This window comes from Anastrepha ludens, chromosome 2, assembly GCF_028408465.1.
Source record: "Anastrepha ludens isolate Willacy chromosome 2, idAnaLude1.1, whole genome shotgun sequence".
In the NCBI taxonomy this organism is placed as follows: Eukaryota; Metazoa; Arthropoda; class Insecta; order Diptera; family Tephritidae; genus Anastrepha; species Anastrepha ludens.
In genome coordinates, this window is record NC_071498.1 from 9,199,876 (window position 1) to 9,215,683 (window position 15,808).

Genomic DNA, 15,808 nt, shown 5'->3' on the forward strand with positions numbered 1-15,808 from the left:
CTAAAAGCACTAAAACTTATTTCTGAATTCACTAAGAAGGTAAAAAGGCACATATGGAATGCAATCGAAGTTTTCATACAATTTAAAAATATACATTTAGTACAAAAAGTAATAAATATAGATATTTTATTTTGAAAAAGCTAATTGTAAAATACAGGATTTTTATTCTATACAAAATTAAATTGTTTTGACAATTTGTTTTAATCTAACAACTACACACTGATACATACAACATGGCAAGACTCTGGATTCTGTTGCTATTCGATTTTTCCGTTTCCAGTAACTTATAATAACATTTATTTTATGTATAATTTATTTTTCAACTATTCATTTATTATATGTACATATCTCCTACACAATTACAATCTTACGCACATATTCTTAAAAATAAAAAGGAACCGAATGTATTGAATTTGAAATATCTACTATGAAATGCTCTTCACTCCAATCTTCTGGTCACCTTAGCAGCAGCTGTTTGAACTCGTTCGAATAACATTTACCTTAATTCGCATCACAATGGCCGCTGAAAACAGGTCTTCGAGACGATGGCACCAGTCGTATTACGTTGAATACGTCGGCGTCGTAAAATGTCGTGACTAAATAATCCAGCTGTCGATAGGGGCCACTGCGTCTGGAATTGCTGGTGGTCGTGCCGCTGTTTCCGATGTGAGAGCATTTCCTTTAGTGCAAAAAAGGCGGCAATACATAACTATGAGTCACACTGGCGCCTTGTCCTGGTCCACTGCCATTCTCCTCATTTTTGATCACAGTTTGTAGGCTAGACGTGGTGCCATCATTGCTCGGATCCTCCACTCCTTGCGAGCCGACTGCTCCTGCTACAATAGTACCGTAGTGTTGTTTCATCACTGTATTGCCATCGTGCGGGTGTGGCTGGGCTTCAGCTACATGGCAGCCCCCATTGGAGTGATGTGGATCCAAAGGACTTAATGTGTGCGGCACACCACCCACACTCACATATTTCGCCTCTTCACTGGTTAGATATTTACCATTATTTGTGACCTGATGATGCATTACCACAACATTGTGATCGCCCATATGCGCTGACGCATTGGCATCATCAATTGTAGATGGGCCATAACCGCCGTCGGCTGAGTGCATTTTGTGCGTCGCACTGCCATCATCCGTACCAGGGCCGCCCATTTCCAATCGCGGCGGGCTGCCATACTCGAAGTGACGCATTGGGAACAGTTGGCTTTCGTGCACATAAGTGCCGTATTGGCTTGAGTATGTGCCATATGGGCTGGCAGCCGGCGACAGCAAGCTGAATTGGGGACTAAGTTCGTAGGGCGGTTGATAGCTTGTCCAACTGTCCATGCTGCCGGGCGGCGTAACAGTGGTCGTTTGTGGGAAGGTAGCGAACGGTGGCCCAAGTGAGGTATTCATTGAGGAGTTGGGCGGTGTGTTTGTCTTAATATAGCCAGTTTTGCGTGGAGGCTCGTGCTTGCGCCACTTGGCGCGACGGTTCTGAAACCACACTTGTACGCGCGATTCGCTAAGATTGAGTTTAATGGCGAGTTCTTCACGTGCGAATACATCCGGATAGGGAGCACGTTCGAATGCACGCTCCAGTTCTTCCAGCTGATATGCCGTAAAAGTGGTTCTAAAAATAAAGATTTTTAAACGAATATTAATTTTTGGAAAAAAACTATTTTAAAATATGAGAATTTATTATCTTGGTCCTTACTAAAGCTCACATAATATCGAAAAATACTTGTACACAAAATATGGGTATGAAGTACCCTAACGAATGACACCTTAATTTAACCTTTTAAAGTAAAAAGAGGCCTTTGCCAAATTAAATTATGTAACATTACTTTATGGCTTTGTTTAGTGAAATAAGTTCGCATTACGTTGTTTTAAGAATGTTCATAAATATCTATTTAAAAAAATTTGTTAATCACATTGAGTTTAAATGTTGGAACTAAAGACAGAAATTTAACCATCACATTATAAAGTATAACATATTTATCTCAAACCATCTTTGAAGCAAACCGTTTTCCGATTTCAAAAGCTTAGCATGTAAACAGTAAACGGTAAACTTGCAAAGTAGGGGAAAGAGAGAGAGCAATGTGGCATTTCATTTAGAGGGGAAATTCCAAGTATTTACTGGATAAATTTTTACTTGTACCAATTTGCTATTGAGACAAAGAGCTGATCGCAAAGTAAAAATAAACACGAATTAAAATTTGAGAATTGAGTCAAAAACTAAATTTAAATAAAAATGGTAATTAAAACGGAAAATGTAAGTTAATACATTTTAGACAACATTAATAATGTTTATTTGAAGTCATATTAAATAGGAGTTGGCCAATGGTATAGAGGTATGTACTTCTGAAGCATAGCCTGTAGTTGCTGTTGCTGCAGTTTCCGAAATACAAATCGAAAGGCATTGAAGGTATATATAATACATACATGCATAGGCAGAAGCTAAGAAAATATAAAGATGCTAACGAAATGTTCTTCATCTGACAGCGATGATGAAATGAAACAAATTATTGTGAACAAAATAAAACCATGTAAGGTTAAGCTCGTTATTTTGCATTTTATTTGGTTTATTTTTTTTTTAACTTTTTTTCGTAAAACTTGCAGGTTTTACTGGTTTGGCGTTCATTTACTGTTTTGGATATTTTTCTCTTTGCGATCGAATTCTCAGATATTAAGTTACAGGCAAATTATTAATAACTTCTATTAATTTTCCGCCTTTATTTTGTGATTTTTTTTACGCGTCATGTCAACTTTAAACTACACGAGGTGGCGCAAAATTAATCATTTAATTTTGTTGTGAATAACTTTTTTACTAAATAAAAAAATTTTGAGGGATGGTAATCTTTATTTTGACCTTTGCTTGTCTGTTTGTATACTGCAGCTGTCTATTTTACAAGTGTAAAACGATTGTATGATTGAGGTTTAAGGCCTCGCAAGTCATCATGAATCGCTTAACGCCAGAGTAACTTTTCCAAATTCTGGAAATTTACTTAAAAAAAAAGAAATCTGTTCGCGAAATTCATAGAGCACTGGCGGCATCATCGGTCCTTATTTCTTTCGCAATGAGGAAAGAACTGCTGTTACGGTGGATGGCGAGCGCTATCGACCGCTGAATTGTTGTTTCCAAAAAGAGGCGCAACTTGCCATCAGGGCTGGCCATTTTGCACTGCCGCTAAATTACACTATGGTTAATTTTTTAGTGGTTGTTAAAATAAGGATTTTGTTATCACCAAGTCGTCAGTTTTTGAGTGTTTTAACTATCCGCTTTTTGCATTAATTATTTGGTGCACTATGCCCAACCCAAAGTGGCCAACAAATTCGACTGATGGAATGGACCATGCAACTCGTAGCCGCGGCGAATATATACAAAATAAATGTAATGAATTTATCTACTAGATTATAATGAAAAAAAAAAAATCAATATTTATCTTTTGTATTACCACTTCAAGTTCTCAACCCCTAAAAAAAGCCCGATGTAATGGAAAATACTCAGCATTTTTTTCTTCATCTAATAATATGTGAAAGTATTTCCACAAATAGGAAGAGGAGCTCGGCCGAACTCCCAAAACACGAAAAAGGTGTAAGCGCCAATTTTATATATTGTCTATATTTTATAAAAGGTCTAGCTCCATCTGGTAACACTAAGGACCAATAGGTCTGTGTGATGGCTTTCAGCCAAGCGGGCCAACCTAACCTCACCTATTTTATATATATTTACAGTTTATTATAATTTAAAAACGTCCACTCTTTGTTTTGGTAAGTCCAATAATTATATATTTTGTTTTGGCTCTTGATTAAATCAGGAGATTTGTAACATTGCAACTACACTTTAAAATTTATATTACAACATCTAATGTTACAACAACAAATATGAGGAAAGAAAAAATATAGAGCTCGAATAACGGTAATTTTTTAGTTTTGTTCTCGGTAACATTTTATTATTTGTAAGTTGCAGTCGCTGGTGCCTCAAAAGAAAACTTTTAAATATGATAATTGTCAAGTAAATCTAATAATCCTTTTTATAATAATTTTTTTTGAATTTAAATTTTGCGCATAGGAGTCTCACTTGATAAAAGGGCCAATATTTACTTACTGGCTAAAATCTGGTGTAAAGAGGATCAGGATACTATTATTTACTAAGATTTGACGTATAATGTGCAGAGGGCCTAATAAAACATAACGGTCATACTGCTTATCTGTCAACTATTTCTGTGAGAAATGGAAGTACCCATATACATGTCTATAATTATTGATTGGTTAAACCCTTGAAAATCATTTTCCCACATTGTGTATCAATAAATTGCATACAAAAAAATTGAGCAAAAATGAATTAATAATAAACGCCAAGCACTTCCCGCTGTGCTTTTATGTATCCACATATGTTTGTAGGCACATAATTAGGCATTAAACGCGGCAACTTATTACACATCTTCTACTGCGTGAGTGGGTTCGATATAAAAACGTCAGATAAAAGCTTGGATTTCCTGCTGTCAACAATTCACACAAAATAAAAAGTTGATAATATTAATTTCGTCTCTTACCGCGTTTTCTTCTTCTTAATGCCATTGGGATCGCCCTTTTTCTTGTCGTTCTTGTTCTTTGCTGGTGGCGTCGATGATTGGGGACCATTCGCACCACCACCACTGCCGCTGTTAGCATTGGCTCCATTGCCGCCGCCACCATTTGAGTTCATATCGCCACCGTTGCCATTTATGGACCCCATTTGACACAACTCGTCCGCTTTCTTATGTTTGTTATTGTTACCCGATTGGGCATTACTTCCTGTACTACCAGCTTGTGCTACTGTCGCGCCTGCCATTGTGACGCCCACTACACTTGTTGCTCCATTGTTGGTGTTGATTAGAACAGCATCGCCCGCGCCGTTATGCGCCATGTTGCCAGAGATTAGGCCATTTGCTTGCTGCGCAGACTCATTTCCGTTCAGCACCACCGCACCGCCGTTGCCGTCATGCCCGTGTGGCGTATGATGAGGACTGGAACCATACAACTGTTGCATGTGCTGCTCATACTCCAATTTAGCAGCTGCCGCAGCGGAGTTTGGAGAGTAGTCAAGTTTGCCATTGTTTGCCGACATGTGGGAATGGTAGTCAGCCAGCATAGGGGCTTGGTGATGATTGTGCAACTGTTTGTGATGAATCAAGCCATTGGGACTGGCGACACCACCGTTCGTTGGTGGCGGTGGTGGTGGTGTGACCGAGTATTGCTGTGGATGTGCGGCATGATGATCCAGCTTGTGCTGATTATTGACATTGGGTGGCACGGCAGTGATGTATTCATACTTTTGAGTCGGGGAGTAGCAACCCATTTTATTTACTGAACCATATTCTAGTTTCTGACCATAATCAGGCGTTTTGTAGGGATCTAATTTTGGCGATCCGCCTGGCAGCAGCGTATTACAGTCGGGCAAGCGCTGGCTACACATTTCGCCACTACCGTTGTGTTGTAGTACAGAGTTTGGCGGTAGGCCCAGCATGACGGGATGTAGACCGTGTGGTCCGGACGTGCCAACTCCGGTGGCAGAAGGTGCTAATGGCTTGGCCCCCAAAGGACTAAGTGGACCTGAGAAATCGTTGAATATTTGGTCGTCAAAGGTGGCGTGCTCCATGTTTACTTGAAAATCATTCAGTACTTCACTGCTTGCGCAAAAGTTTGTGTCTAACATCAGTGATGTCAATATCGAACAGTTGCTTGGGTATGGTTTCTTAGTGGTAAACGAATTGCTTTTGATCTATTAGCTGGCTAAACTTGTTGATTTAGTGGAGTTCACGTAAAATTTCGTTACGTTTCGCGCCGTTTACTTTATTATACATACATACGTATGTGTTGATATGTTGTAAGGTACACTCTGTGATTCGTGGGATATTATAGCTAAATATAGCAATTAGCTGCAACACTTACAATAAATCACTTTCTCAGGTGTCCTCACTCGCACTTTTACCACTCAAACAGCAATTGTATGCATGTATGCATGTATGTGTGTAACAGATTTCGCTTGGTTTCTACTTAATCCATTGCGCCTAATCTATGTGCGCGTGAAAATTAAATCAAAATCAATTAATGCAATTGTGTTGAATTGATGATTGTGGCGCTACGCTGACTACGATGAAGCTTCTGCAGGCCACAAAATTAAATTGTTGTAAATTAATTAATTGCATTTACCGCGAAACGGTCGCAATCGGTTGTTCATTGGTTGGTGTTGCTGAGCCGTCTCACCGAGTGTCGGTATCGCTTTGCCTTATTTGCACAATTTTCCGCACACTTTTCCAATTTAGATATGCATACATATATGTATAATATTTTGCTTTCGGTTGAGTTTTAATTCTTGTCACCAAAGCGCTTTAATTAAAGGAATTAAGTCCATTTAAAATACAAGAGTATTCATCTGCCAGCTGCAGTTAAGTTTAGACACTTTTCAACGATTCTGAATAGTTTCAACTTGGCACACACAAAGTTTACTAGTCGTGAACGCGCAATACTGATTGCTGATAGTTGATTTCACCGTTATCAGCCGCCTTTACACAACGCGTGTCTATTGCTAACGAAGTCTGTGCCCTTAATTGTGCCCACAAAACGATGATTGCCTTTTTATACTCAATTTAGCCGTCAATTGACTTAGGCCTTAGCTCAACCAATCAGCGCAGCGCAATGGCCGCCGCTTGCTGTACGACCACAATGCACAGTTATTTGAGGGTAGGCGAATAGCAGCATCCCATTTTTGTACGCCGCTTCGGGTGCTTATGCAAGAGCAGTACAACGTCCGATCTTCACAAGCGAGTGTAAAGAGGGCAGTGCCACACATTGTTGCTTCTATACGAGCACTTGGGTTTGGTATTTCATGCGTAGAATGTTGATCCGTGCGACTTTTTATTTTAGGCGGATCGTTATGAATGTACCATGAAGTTATCTGTGTATGGATGGGCAACTAGGTAAATAACAATGTGCATATTTAGCTATAGTTTCCCTGTGGGGAAAAATTTGGAGATGAATTACGGCACAGTAAGTGAAGTTAAATGAAAGCTACAAGTTCTTATTGGAAAAATGGATTCAACTTGAATAAAAAGAATATGTTTATATACATACATGCCCACATGCTAATATCCGACATATTTAATTATAAATTAAAAAAGTTACCAAAACTATAAGAGGTTCTTGTAATAAAATATACGTTATCGTCATGCAGCTGACATAATTTCCCTTAGGTTATACAATGCGATTCTCTCAAATTAAGGTAATGCTTTCTTTGTACATACATACATCAATACATACAAGGTGGCACAAAATCAATCACCCCATCGGAAGATTTATAACTTTTGCAAGTGGCATCGTGCTTAAATCATATTTGACAGTTGGGAACTAGACAGCTGCAGTACACAAAAAAATTATTCAAAAACAGAAAAAAGAATTAAATTCGCGCCCCCTTGTACATATGTGCTATTATGGATGTGCTTGTAAAACGTTTAGACTTAATTTTGAAGTGATTACAAAAAACGCGTGCCTCAAATAATTTGCAGAGAATATTTTAAAATAACTTTGGGTGTCTTACCTTATTGCTATAGTTCAATTGACATAGTTTTGTTTCAGAAGGTGTGGCCAATATCAGACCGTTAACTGGGTCTAAGCGAATGTGAAGGAATCAGCTGATTTGCTTCCGTCATGGGGGTTGGCACGGTGGTTGGCTTACGAAAAAACTGATAATGTGTTGGTTATATACGAAAAAAAAAATCAACGCAATCTTCACTCATGCTTCGACTGATTGGTCGAGTGTGTGAAATGAACGGGCAGAATCCCCAATGACGTGAGAGCGGAAGCTACTCACATAATTTTGTTTTTCACCATAGCGGATTGGCCAAACCTGGTAAGCTATCATCCTTATTTTTTTACTGATACGAGACGTAAGTATGCGCAGCCAAAAATAATATGCGAAACACTTGTTTAATTCACCATATGAGGTGAAAAGTTCTCTTCAGCAAAATCAACTGCTCAATGTTTACAATCTAATATCTTTTCCCTTCAAGGTTATTAAATACCAGATTTGCTTGTTAGGTATGGTGAAGAAACAATTTTTGAGGGGATCTTTGAATTCTACGTCATTCATTTTGTGTTTCAAAAAATTTAGCCTAAACTTAGTGAAACAAAAAACGAATGACGTCGGACATTAGTCAAATTCGCTCAGAGCCGAATAACGATCTGCTAGGTAGTACACCTCTAAAAATCTTTTCGCCATGTCTTCTCTTTGGATTGACACCGTAGCTGCCTACATTTTCAATAAAAAAAATGTATTCTCCCATTTCTGATTTCAGACATGCACGTAAAAATACAATTATCTAACAAAATAAATAGTGCATTAGATGTTTGACTTCTGTGGGGCACTTGGCTTTAAATGCTTAATCGAATTGTGGCATATTGATTTTCGGAACTAAAGGTTTGGTATTCAAATACTTTGCGCTCTGTGTTTTTTGTACTTCTTCGTATTATAGTTAGGAGATTTATTACTTAATTGCTGTATAATTAATAAAAAAAAATAAAATAAATATTTTCCGGCTTGGCTAACTGAATGAAAAAAAAACCGATTTCTCTGAATGATCTTTCGTTCCGCAGTCACAGCCGCTCATATTATCTCCTACCCCTTCTGCCATACTTTCGACCTGTCCAATAAATACCTATACAAATTTGAATTTTATAATTTAAAAAATTGCGGTTAATTCAATTATTTTACACAAATTTTATGAAAATGATAACTTTATACCATAATTTTAGCGCTTCTACGTAGAGTGTTGTGCGCTTCTTTAAAACTCCTCTGTGCCAGCGTTGCCAGGTACTGCAGTTGCTAGAAAATTTAAATGAAATTCACTCGGAAGTGGAGGCAGTTGTAGGATTAGAGTTTTCGAACATCGATAGAGTGAAATCAGCGGTGGAGGAGGAATGTTATAGTGCTAGTGGGAGCATGCCCCACATACCATTGGTGTGACGACACCTTTGACAATGTTTCTGACAGTTCGACATCAACTTCTTTACAAAGAAAAAAAAATAGAGTGAATTGTTCTGAACTAATGCCTCACTTGTTAGTAGAGAATGATCGAAGAAACGAAATTGAAACGATCGAGATTCGGCCATGTTCGGCCGCAAATGTTTTGTTCGGTTCGGTTCGGTTCGGCCTCGGCAAAAATCTTGGTCGAACTTATCTTGATTTTTTTTTGTTTAAAAATTGTATAAATTTTAAGTTTCAGTAAACTGATATCAAAGCTCACATGTTCTGTGCAAGAAGTATCTTAAGATTTGCTATTTATAAAACTTGAATTGTAATTATTGCAGACTTGTAAAAATTTTGCCATAAAATAATACAATAGTTCTATATTTTATTAGTTCTGTCAAATTAGCATGCGCATTATATATGTATATGATTCAATACTTGCATGGATTTCCTACAGGGTTGTTGCTGTTGTTGATGCTTTTGTACATATTTTTCCATAGATTTTGTGTATTATGCGCTCGTTGTATTTGTTTTCTCACCATTCAAAACTTCCTGCATGCTTACGACGATTTGGCATGCGAACTGCTTGTGTCTGGTATCGTTTTGTCTAACCCCCGACCCGCTGCAAGCAGCGCATCAGTGTAGGAATGCTTAGAAACACAGGAGATGCGCAAAAGCAAGTAAGCACTTCGAAATGTACGATGCATGAGTATGCGGTGTGCTATTTAGGGGTGTCAATCCCACATACGGTCTTTTCACTTTGACAGCAGATAGATTGCGTGAGCGCTTGCGCGCCTCCAATTTTCAAATTGTGAACAACTTTTTAAGTGAAGGCGGTTAGAATGACTGGCTGCCCGATGTAGGATAGTGGCTTTATATGGCTGTGAGAACAATTTAGGGATGTGCAAAAGGATGTAATGAATCGAACGACCTTTTAGCTTTGGTTCTAAAATCATTCGAAACAAATGAATTAATTTGATTAAGGGTTCAATTTAGGGTGTGAAACATACTGGCAGTGTGGGAGCAGTAGAAAGGCGATAGTAGTAGTAAAAATCGTTGGAAATGTTTGAAAATTAAAACTTTTTGCTAAATTTCATTTCTTAAATTTTTTTAACCCCTAATCAAATTGTGAGAAAATCACTAAAAATTAAAAGTTTTTCATGGAGTAAACTTGGTATGGTTGATTACTGTCTGAAAAATAGTGGTTTTGAATAAAATGTTGAAGTTTAGTGGAAATAATTGAAATTTGATGTGCTCAAAAATAACTTTTGCTGCTAAATTAGAATGAGGTTTTTCTGCTAAAGGATGTCATAGTTACTTTTTTTTGTCATCGGAAAGCAAAAATTTGTTGTTGTTTATACTTATTTTCAGAACAACTTCAATTAGGCTCAGGGTTGCCAGATAAACAGGTATCATGTGGATTTTGCAGCCTTTCGTTCAGAAGCCTGTAAAAACAAATCTGAAAAAATAAAGTTTGTATGAGCGATAAAAAGCCAGTAACACCTGCATATACCTATGTATATATATATTTTTTAAAATTGTAGTTTCTAGTTAGAAACTAGTTCTTTGCTTCTGGAGAAGTTTTAGTCAGAATTTTCAAAAAATTGGATCTTTAGCTTGTTTTTTGCATTTTCTTAGAGTATAATATCTTAAAAATGTGTTTTTTTTTATTGAAACGTTATACATATTTAAATACATTTCATTCTATTGCACCTAGTTCACAACTATCAAATAATATTAATTATTTTATTAAATTCGACAGTATTTACACGAAATACGTATATAACTGGAAGACAGCTGACAGAAATTTACATATATTTGGTCATCTAAATTGGCAAGCCGCCGAGCCTCCGGGTTAGTATATTTTTCGAGCCTTTCGGTATGAGCTACAGCGTAATGTTTGACAACATCTGATACTAATGACATCTTGAGGTCACGATGTAAATCAGTGTTCCTCACATACCATGGTGCGTTTACTGCGTTCTTTAGAAACTTGTTTTGAAATCGTTGTATTTTTTCGATATGAGTATGTATGGCACAGCCCCATAGCTGTATACCATAAGTCCACACAGGTTTAAATACTTGTTTATAAATTAAAAGTTTGTTTTGTATGGAAAGAGGAGGCCTCCTTCCAGTAAGCCAGTTAAATTTTTGCATTTTGAGGTTTAATTCCACGTGTTTTATTTTAACGTGCTCTTTCCAGCATAGTTGGGCATCTTAAAGGTGTGTGAAAATTTGAAGTGAATCCGTCAAATACTTTTCGAGTTATTCAACAATTAGCAAAGGGCGCTCGGGCACTCCGGAGCATTCGAGAACAAGTAGCTGGATGCTGCACGTATGAAAGTGGCAGATAAGCGCGCTAACGGTAACACTCGAGAAGGTAGAATGCTACGTAGGCAACAGCAAATCGATATTTTGAAAGCTGTTATGTCGGCTGAAGAACTATTATATGGCCCGAGAATATATGACATAGTGTAAGTAATTAAATAATTCGTATAACTCTACACAAATCGATAGCAAAACTTTAAATGCCTTTTTCTCAAAACTATGTTTTTTGAACTGGTGTTCACTGTAACTTAAAAACCGCTTAGTAGATTTCAATAAAATTTGTACTGCTTTTGAAAAACATAAAAAACTCGAGCCTGATCGAAGGATTTTTTTTAGTTGTAGGTGTTTTTCTCGAAAATCTGAAAAATATTTATTGGGGTCGCCATATTGTTAATTTTGAAAAAACTAAAAAAAGCTTCGATCAGGCACAAGATTATCTATTAATAAAACAAATTTCTCTTGTCCGATTGATTTTAGATGAATCTCCAAAGATTTGTGATGATCACCGTAAGGGACTTCTGGAGAAACGGGATCCACACAAGCAGCGATAACTTTTACAATTGTTAATTTTGTTTTTGAAATTTTGCAAAAATCAAGTCGAAACGTGATGTATTAATGCTATCTTTTTATTTTTGTAAAATAAAGCAATTGACTACCAAAAAAAAAAAAAAAAAATATTGAAAATCATCATTTTTTTGGGCCTCTGACTACCCCTATCCCCTTAAATATCGCGGACCGGATTTAAAAGTTTCACTTATTATTTTATTTTTTTTAATTTTTATTTTTTTAGTGTATTATTCACATTATTATTTTTATTTGCTAGCGCGCCGGCTCGGGGCACAAAATGCCGAAACAAATAAATTTCATTGGGATTGATTCTTGGCTTTAAGATTTATTTGCTGCCACGTCAGCGAGTCGTCAGTTCTCGTAAATTCATCGTACAAGCTCCTTTGGGCCGACCTCTACTGCGTGAGCCTTGTGGGTTCCAGTCTAAAGATATTCTGCTGATGTTAGTCACAGGTTTTCACATAGTATCACCAATCCAACTCCATTTACGACCGTGAATCTAAATTGAGGCGGGAGGAGCTCATCATTTGGGGAGGAGCTCATCATTTGACACCCAGTTATCGGGCCACCATACGCGCAGGATGGCCTCTAAGGCAGCGATTTATGAAGGTCTGAAACATGTTTGTTGCTGCAATGCCCACTTATCAGTTTTCATATCCTTATACATAGGAGTACTGATTTTACAGCTGTTTGCAACACTAATATACGTCAAGGGCTGTTTGGCTAGCCAAGTAGGTGGATTAGGTGAAGAGAGCACGAGAGAGAAACAACTGGCGCGCTCTGTTAAACTGGGCCAAACGCACCAGTCTATGCGTGACTGCAAGTCAATCAGTTCAACCTAACCTAACCTAATAAAAGAGGGTATACAAGAGCAGGAAATTTCTTCAAGAAATCAACAAAGTTCTGGTTTTTTTAATAGGAGTTCATATTTTTGCTGAGCCAATTAAATGAAAAGAAAAAAATGGGTTTGAAACTAGCATTCAAAAACAGAGTAAAATCTAAACTAACTTGATTGTCATGGCAGAGTATTGAGAAACTACATAGAAAACAAATAATGGATTCACCTTGTTTCATTCTGAGCTGATAGCCACATGGACACGGCGAAAGAAAAAATACAACTCAACTGATTTACCAAGAAATGAATTGAAACAAAAACTTGCTTTACAAAAAATCATTTTTTCAAAAGCCAACGTATATTATTTAGCAATAAATTTGTATTTAAAATTCTAAATTTCTTACAATTATTGGAAAGTAGTTATCAAACCTGTCATAAAAAGATTGAGAAAAATGTTTTGTTTAGATAAGTGTTTAGTTCTAAGATATTGCATCCAGGGATGGGTAACCAGAAGGAGCATTAATAATTTTTAATGAATAATTTGGAATATGCAGTGTGTATAATGGCCGAAACTTCGACCTAAAAGATCTTTTGTGCACTACTACATGTTTTAGAAGTAGTTAAGTAGTTAATACTAGTCTTAGCGGCTGGCACTACAACCCTAAATGTTTTCCATCAGGTTCTATTTAACATAGATGTTCCTTGCCTCAGGTTGAGAATTGGTTGAAAGCCTAATTCTTATGCGCCTTGCGGATAAATTTCAGAATATCTGCCACAGGAGTATTCCTGATTTCATTCGGATCGATTTAATTTCGATGAAGGATGTGCAGTCTTGTCTTTGCTAAGGCAATACAGTTACACAAGATATGCTCTGTGGTTGCTTCATCCTCCAGACAGAGTCTACACTCTGTCTCATTCCCAATGTGAATTTTTGGAGAGAAGGTAATTTCAGTAAAAGTGACCCAACTATTTTCCTTATGTCTACTTTACGCGTGAAGTTTTCTATTTCAGGGTGACCCGGAACCCAGCGGAACCCAGCGGTATCGGTGTGGGTCCAGAAATGTTGCCGGCATCAATTATTGATCAAATTTTTTTAAATTTAATTTGAAAAGAAGTATTTGTTATGACCGTTTTTTTGGTCAGGCCACAACATTTTAGGAAAATTAAATAAAAATCTGAGTAATTTGCAAGGAATGCATCGAATTACCGATCGCATTGCCTTCGGCCTTTAAAATAGTAATAGTTTGTGGTATACAATTATATTGAGTCCACGAATAATAGTAAATACTTGTATGACCCTATATTTAATACAATTTATTGTATGTGCGAGGGTTGTATTAAAAGTCCGTGCAAAAATAAAAACTACTTAATAAAAACTACTACTTAAACGTATGGGGTTAACGACATAGTCTCCTACTAGGCTTATACACTTCGTCCAACGCTGTGCTAGTTAGTTGATTCCTTCCGAATAAGATTTGTCCATGTTTGAAAAATAGCCATTCGTGTCTGCAATCACCTCCTCGTTTCAATCAAAACAAGCAGCTTTTTCCCACCATTTTTTCAAAATGGGGAACAATCTGTAGTTCGAGGGATCACAAGGAGCCAAGTCTGGAGAATTGCGAGGATGTTAAATGAGTTGAAACGCAACTCCCATTAATTTTGCAACCACAACTGCTGCGGCGTGAGCTGGTGCGTTGTCGTGATGGAAAGGGAAAATCACTCGGCTCCTCAATTGAAACGAATGCCAAACACAAAGAAATATACCAATCTGGCTGAAACTTGGTGGGTGTTGTTCCAAGAGGTGCTACTAACCAAACATAATCTCGATGCGCGTCAAGAGTATCATCTCTTTGACTTTGCTGGATTTTTCAAAAGACCCCCGTACACATATTTTTAATGTAGAAGGAAATCCAGCCAAAATAAATATATTTTACATTCACTGCATCGGAAACTTCTGCTTGCCCAGAAATCGTGCCAACCAACAATTTGTTATCCCAATGACAGTATGTACAAATGTATGTGTGCATGTTAATTGAAGAGTGGCAATTTAAGCTTTAAGTGCTTTTAGATCAATCCACATTTTTCCCATGTACGTAAAAATTTGAAAGTTTTAAGTCCTGTCTGCATATCTATGTTTGTCTGTCTGCAATAATGAGCCGACGCATAAATTGTATGACCCTTCGTGTTTTAAGCTAGCATTGTATTTATTTCCAGCTCATTAGCAAAAAAAGATACTCATATGAGTACTGCCCACGTCAGTTGTTCCGCTGTGGGACACGTGTTGAGCTCGCTTCGAGTTTTCATAATTTAAAAAACGTAGCACAAAAATACAAATCAACCACCACGTTTTGGTACTTCATGTTTTTTAAGAATTCTGGTGCTAGTTCGGAATTTTAGTGCTTTACTGACGTCACTGTAGAAGCACAGTGTTATCGTTTGTGAAATAAGTGAGCGGTTTATTTTATATGGTTGCATATTTCGTTTTGTTGAGTTGAGGTGGAAATAAATTTTCTTGTTTTGAGAAAATTAATGCAAGTAGTTAGAGCCAAGAGCTTTCTTCTGATTTTAGATCGTATTTCTAGCTGACAGTAAGTTTTTATAGACTATAAAGTTAGTGCAAAACAAAATTAATAAGCCAAACTGGCATATTTGACATAAAAGCCAGCATTAAAGGGTCATTCAAGAGACGCGTTTAGATGTTTGTTTAAAACAAAAAATGTAAAAATTTAGATTCTATCAGGTTTCAATATTTTTATTAAAAAAAAAGCTCTTAACAATTATATGTGAAAGGTTACATCGTTTGAATGTCCACCGTGAGCACGTCTACAGTTTAAATCCGCCAAACGGTCGATTCGTGAATGCCTTATTGCTGAGCACGTCGAGATATCGATGTTGAAGGTTGTTCAGCAACACTTTGCGCTACGGCAGCACAGCAGCAATATTCTCAACAGAACGTCCAGTTTTTGGTCTGACAGTCAGTTTTCTATTCTCGACAGAATCAGTTTTTTGAAATTTTTCACCAACCTTTGAATTGCCGACTCATCCGTACGTTTATTTGCACCAAAAAAATAACGAATTTT

General features: G+C 37.1%; 1 protein-coding gene across 1 annotated transcript; it reads right to left on the minus strand.

Annotated features, from left to right (window-relative positions):
* Positions 1–215: 215 nt before the first annotated feature.
* LOC128862821 (homeobox protein Hox-B3) lies at positions 216–6,685 on the minus strand. The gene is made up of 2 exons (XM_054101581.1): positions 4,548–6,685; positions 216–1,621 (listed from the first exon to the last, which is right to left on the minus strand). The coding sequence occupies exons 1-2, from the start codon at positions 5,687–5,689 to the stop codon at positions 682–684; spliced, it is 2,082 nt and encodes a 693-aa protein (XP_053957556.1). The 5' UTR covers positions 5,690–6,685; the 3' UTR covers positions 216–681.
* Between the last annotated feature and the right edge of the window lie 9,123 nt (positions 6,686–15,808).

Excerpts from the sequence above, each read along its gene's own strand:
- LOC128862821 (XM_054101581.1), bottom strand. The coding sequence starts at position 5,689 with ATGTTAGACACAAACTTTTGCGCAAGCAGTGAAGTACTGAATGATTTT. Across the intron at positions 1,622-4,547 it reads ATTAAGAAGAAGAAAACGCG|AACCACTTTTACGGCATATC; the intron begins GTAAGAGACGAA and ends CTTTATTTTTAG.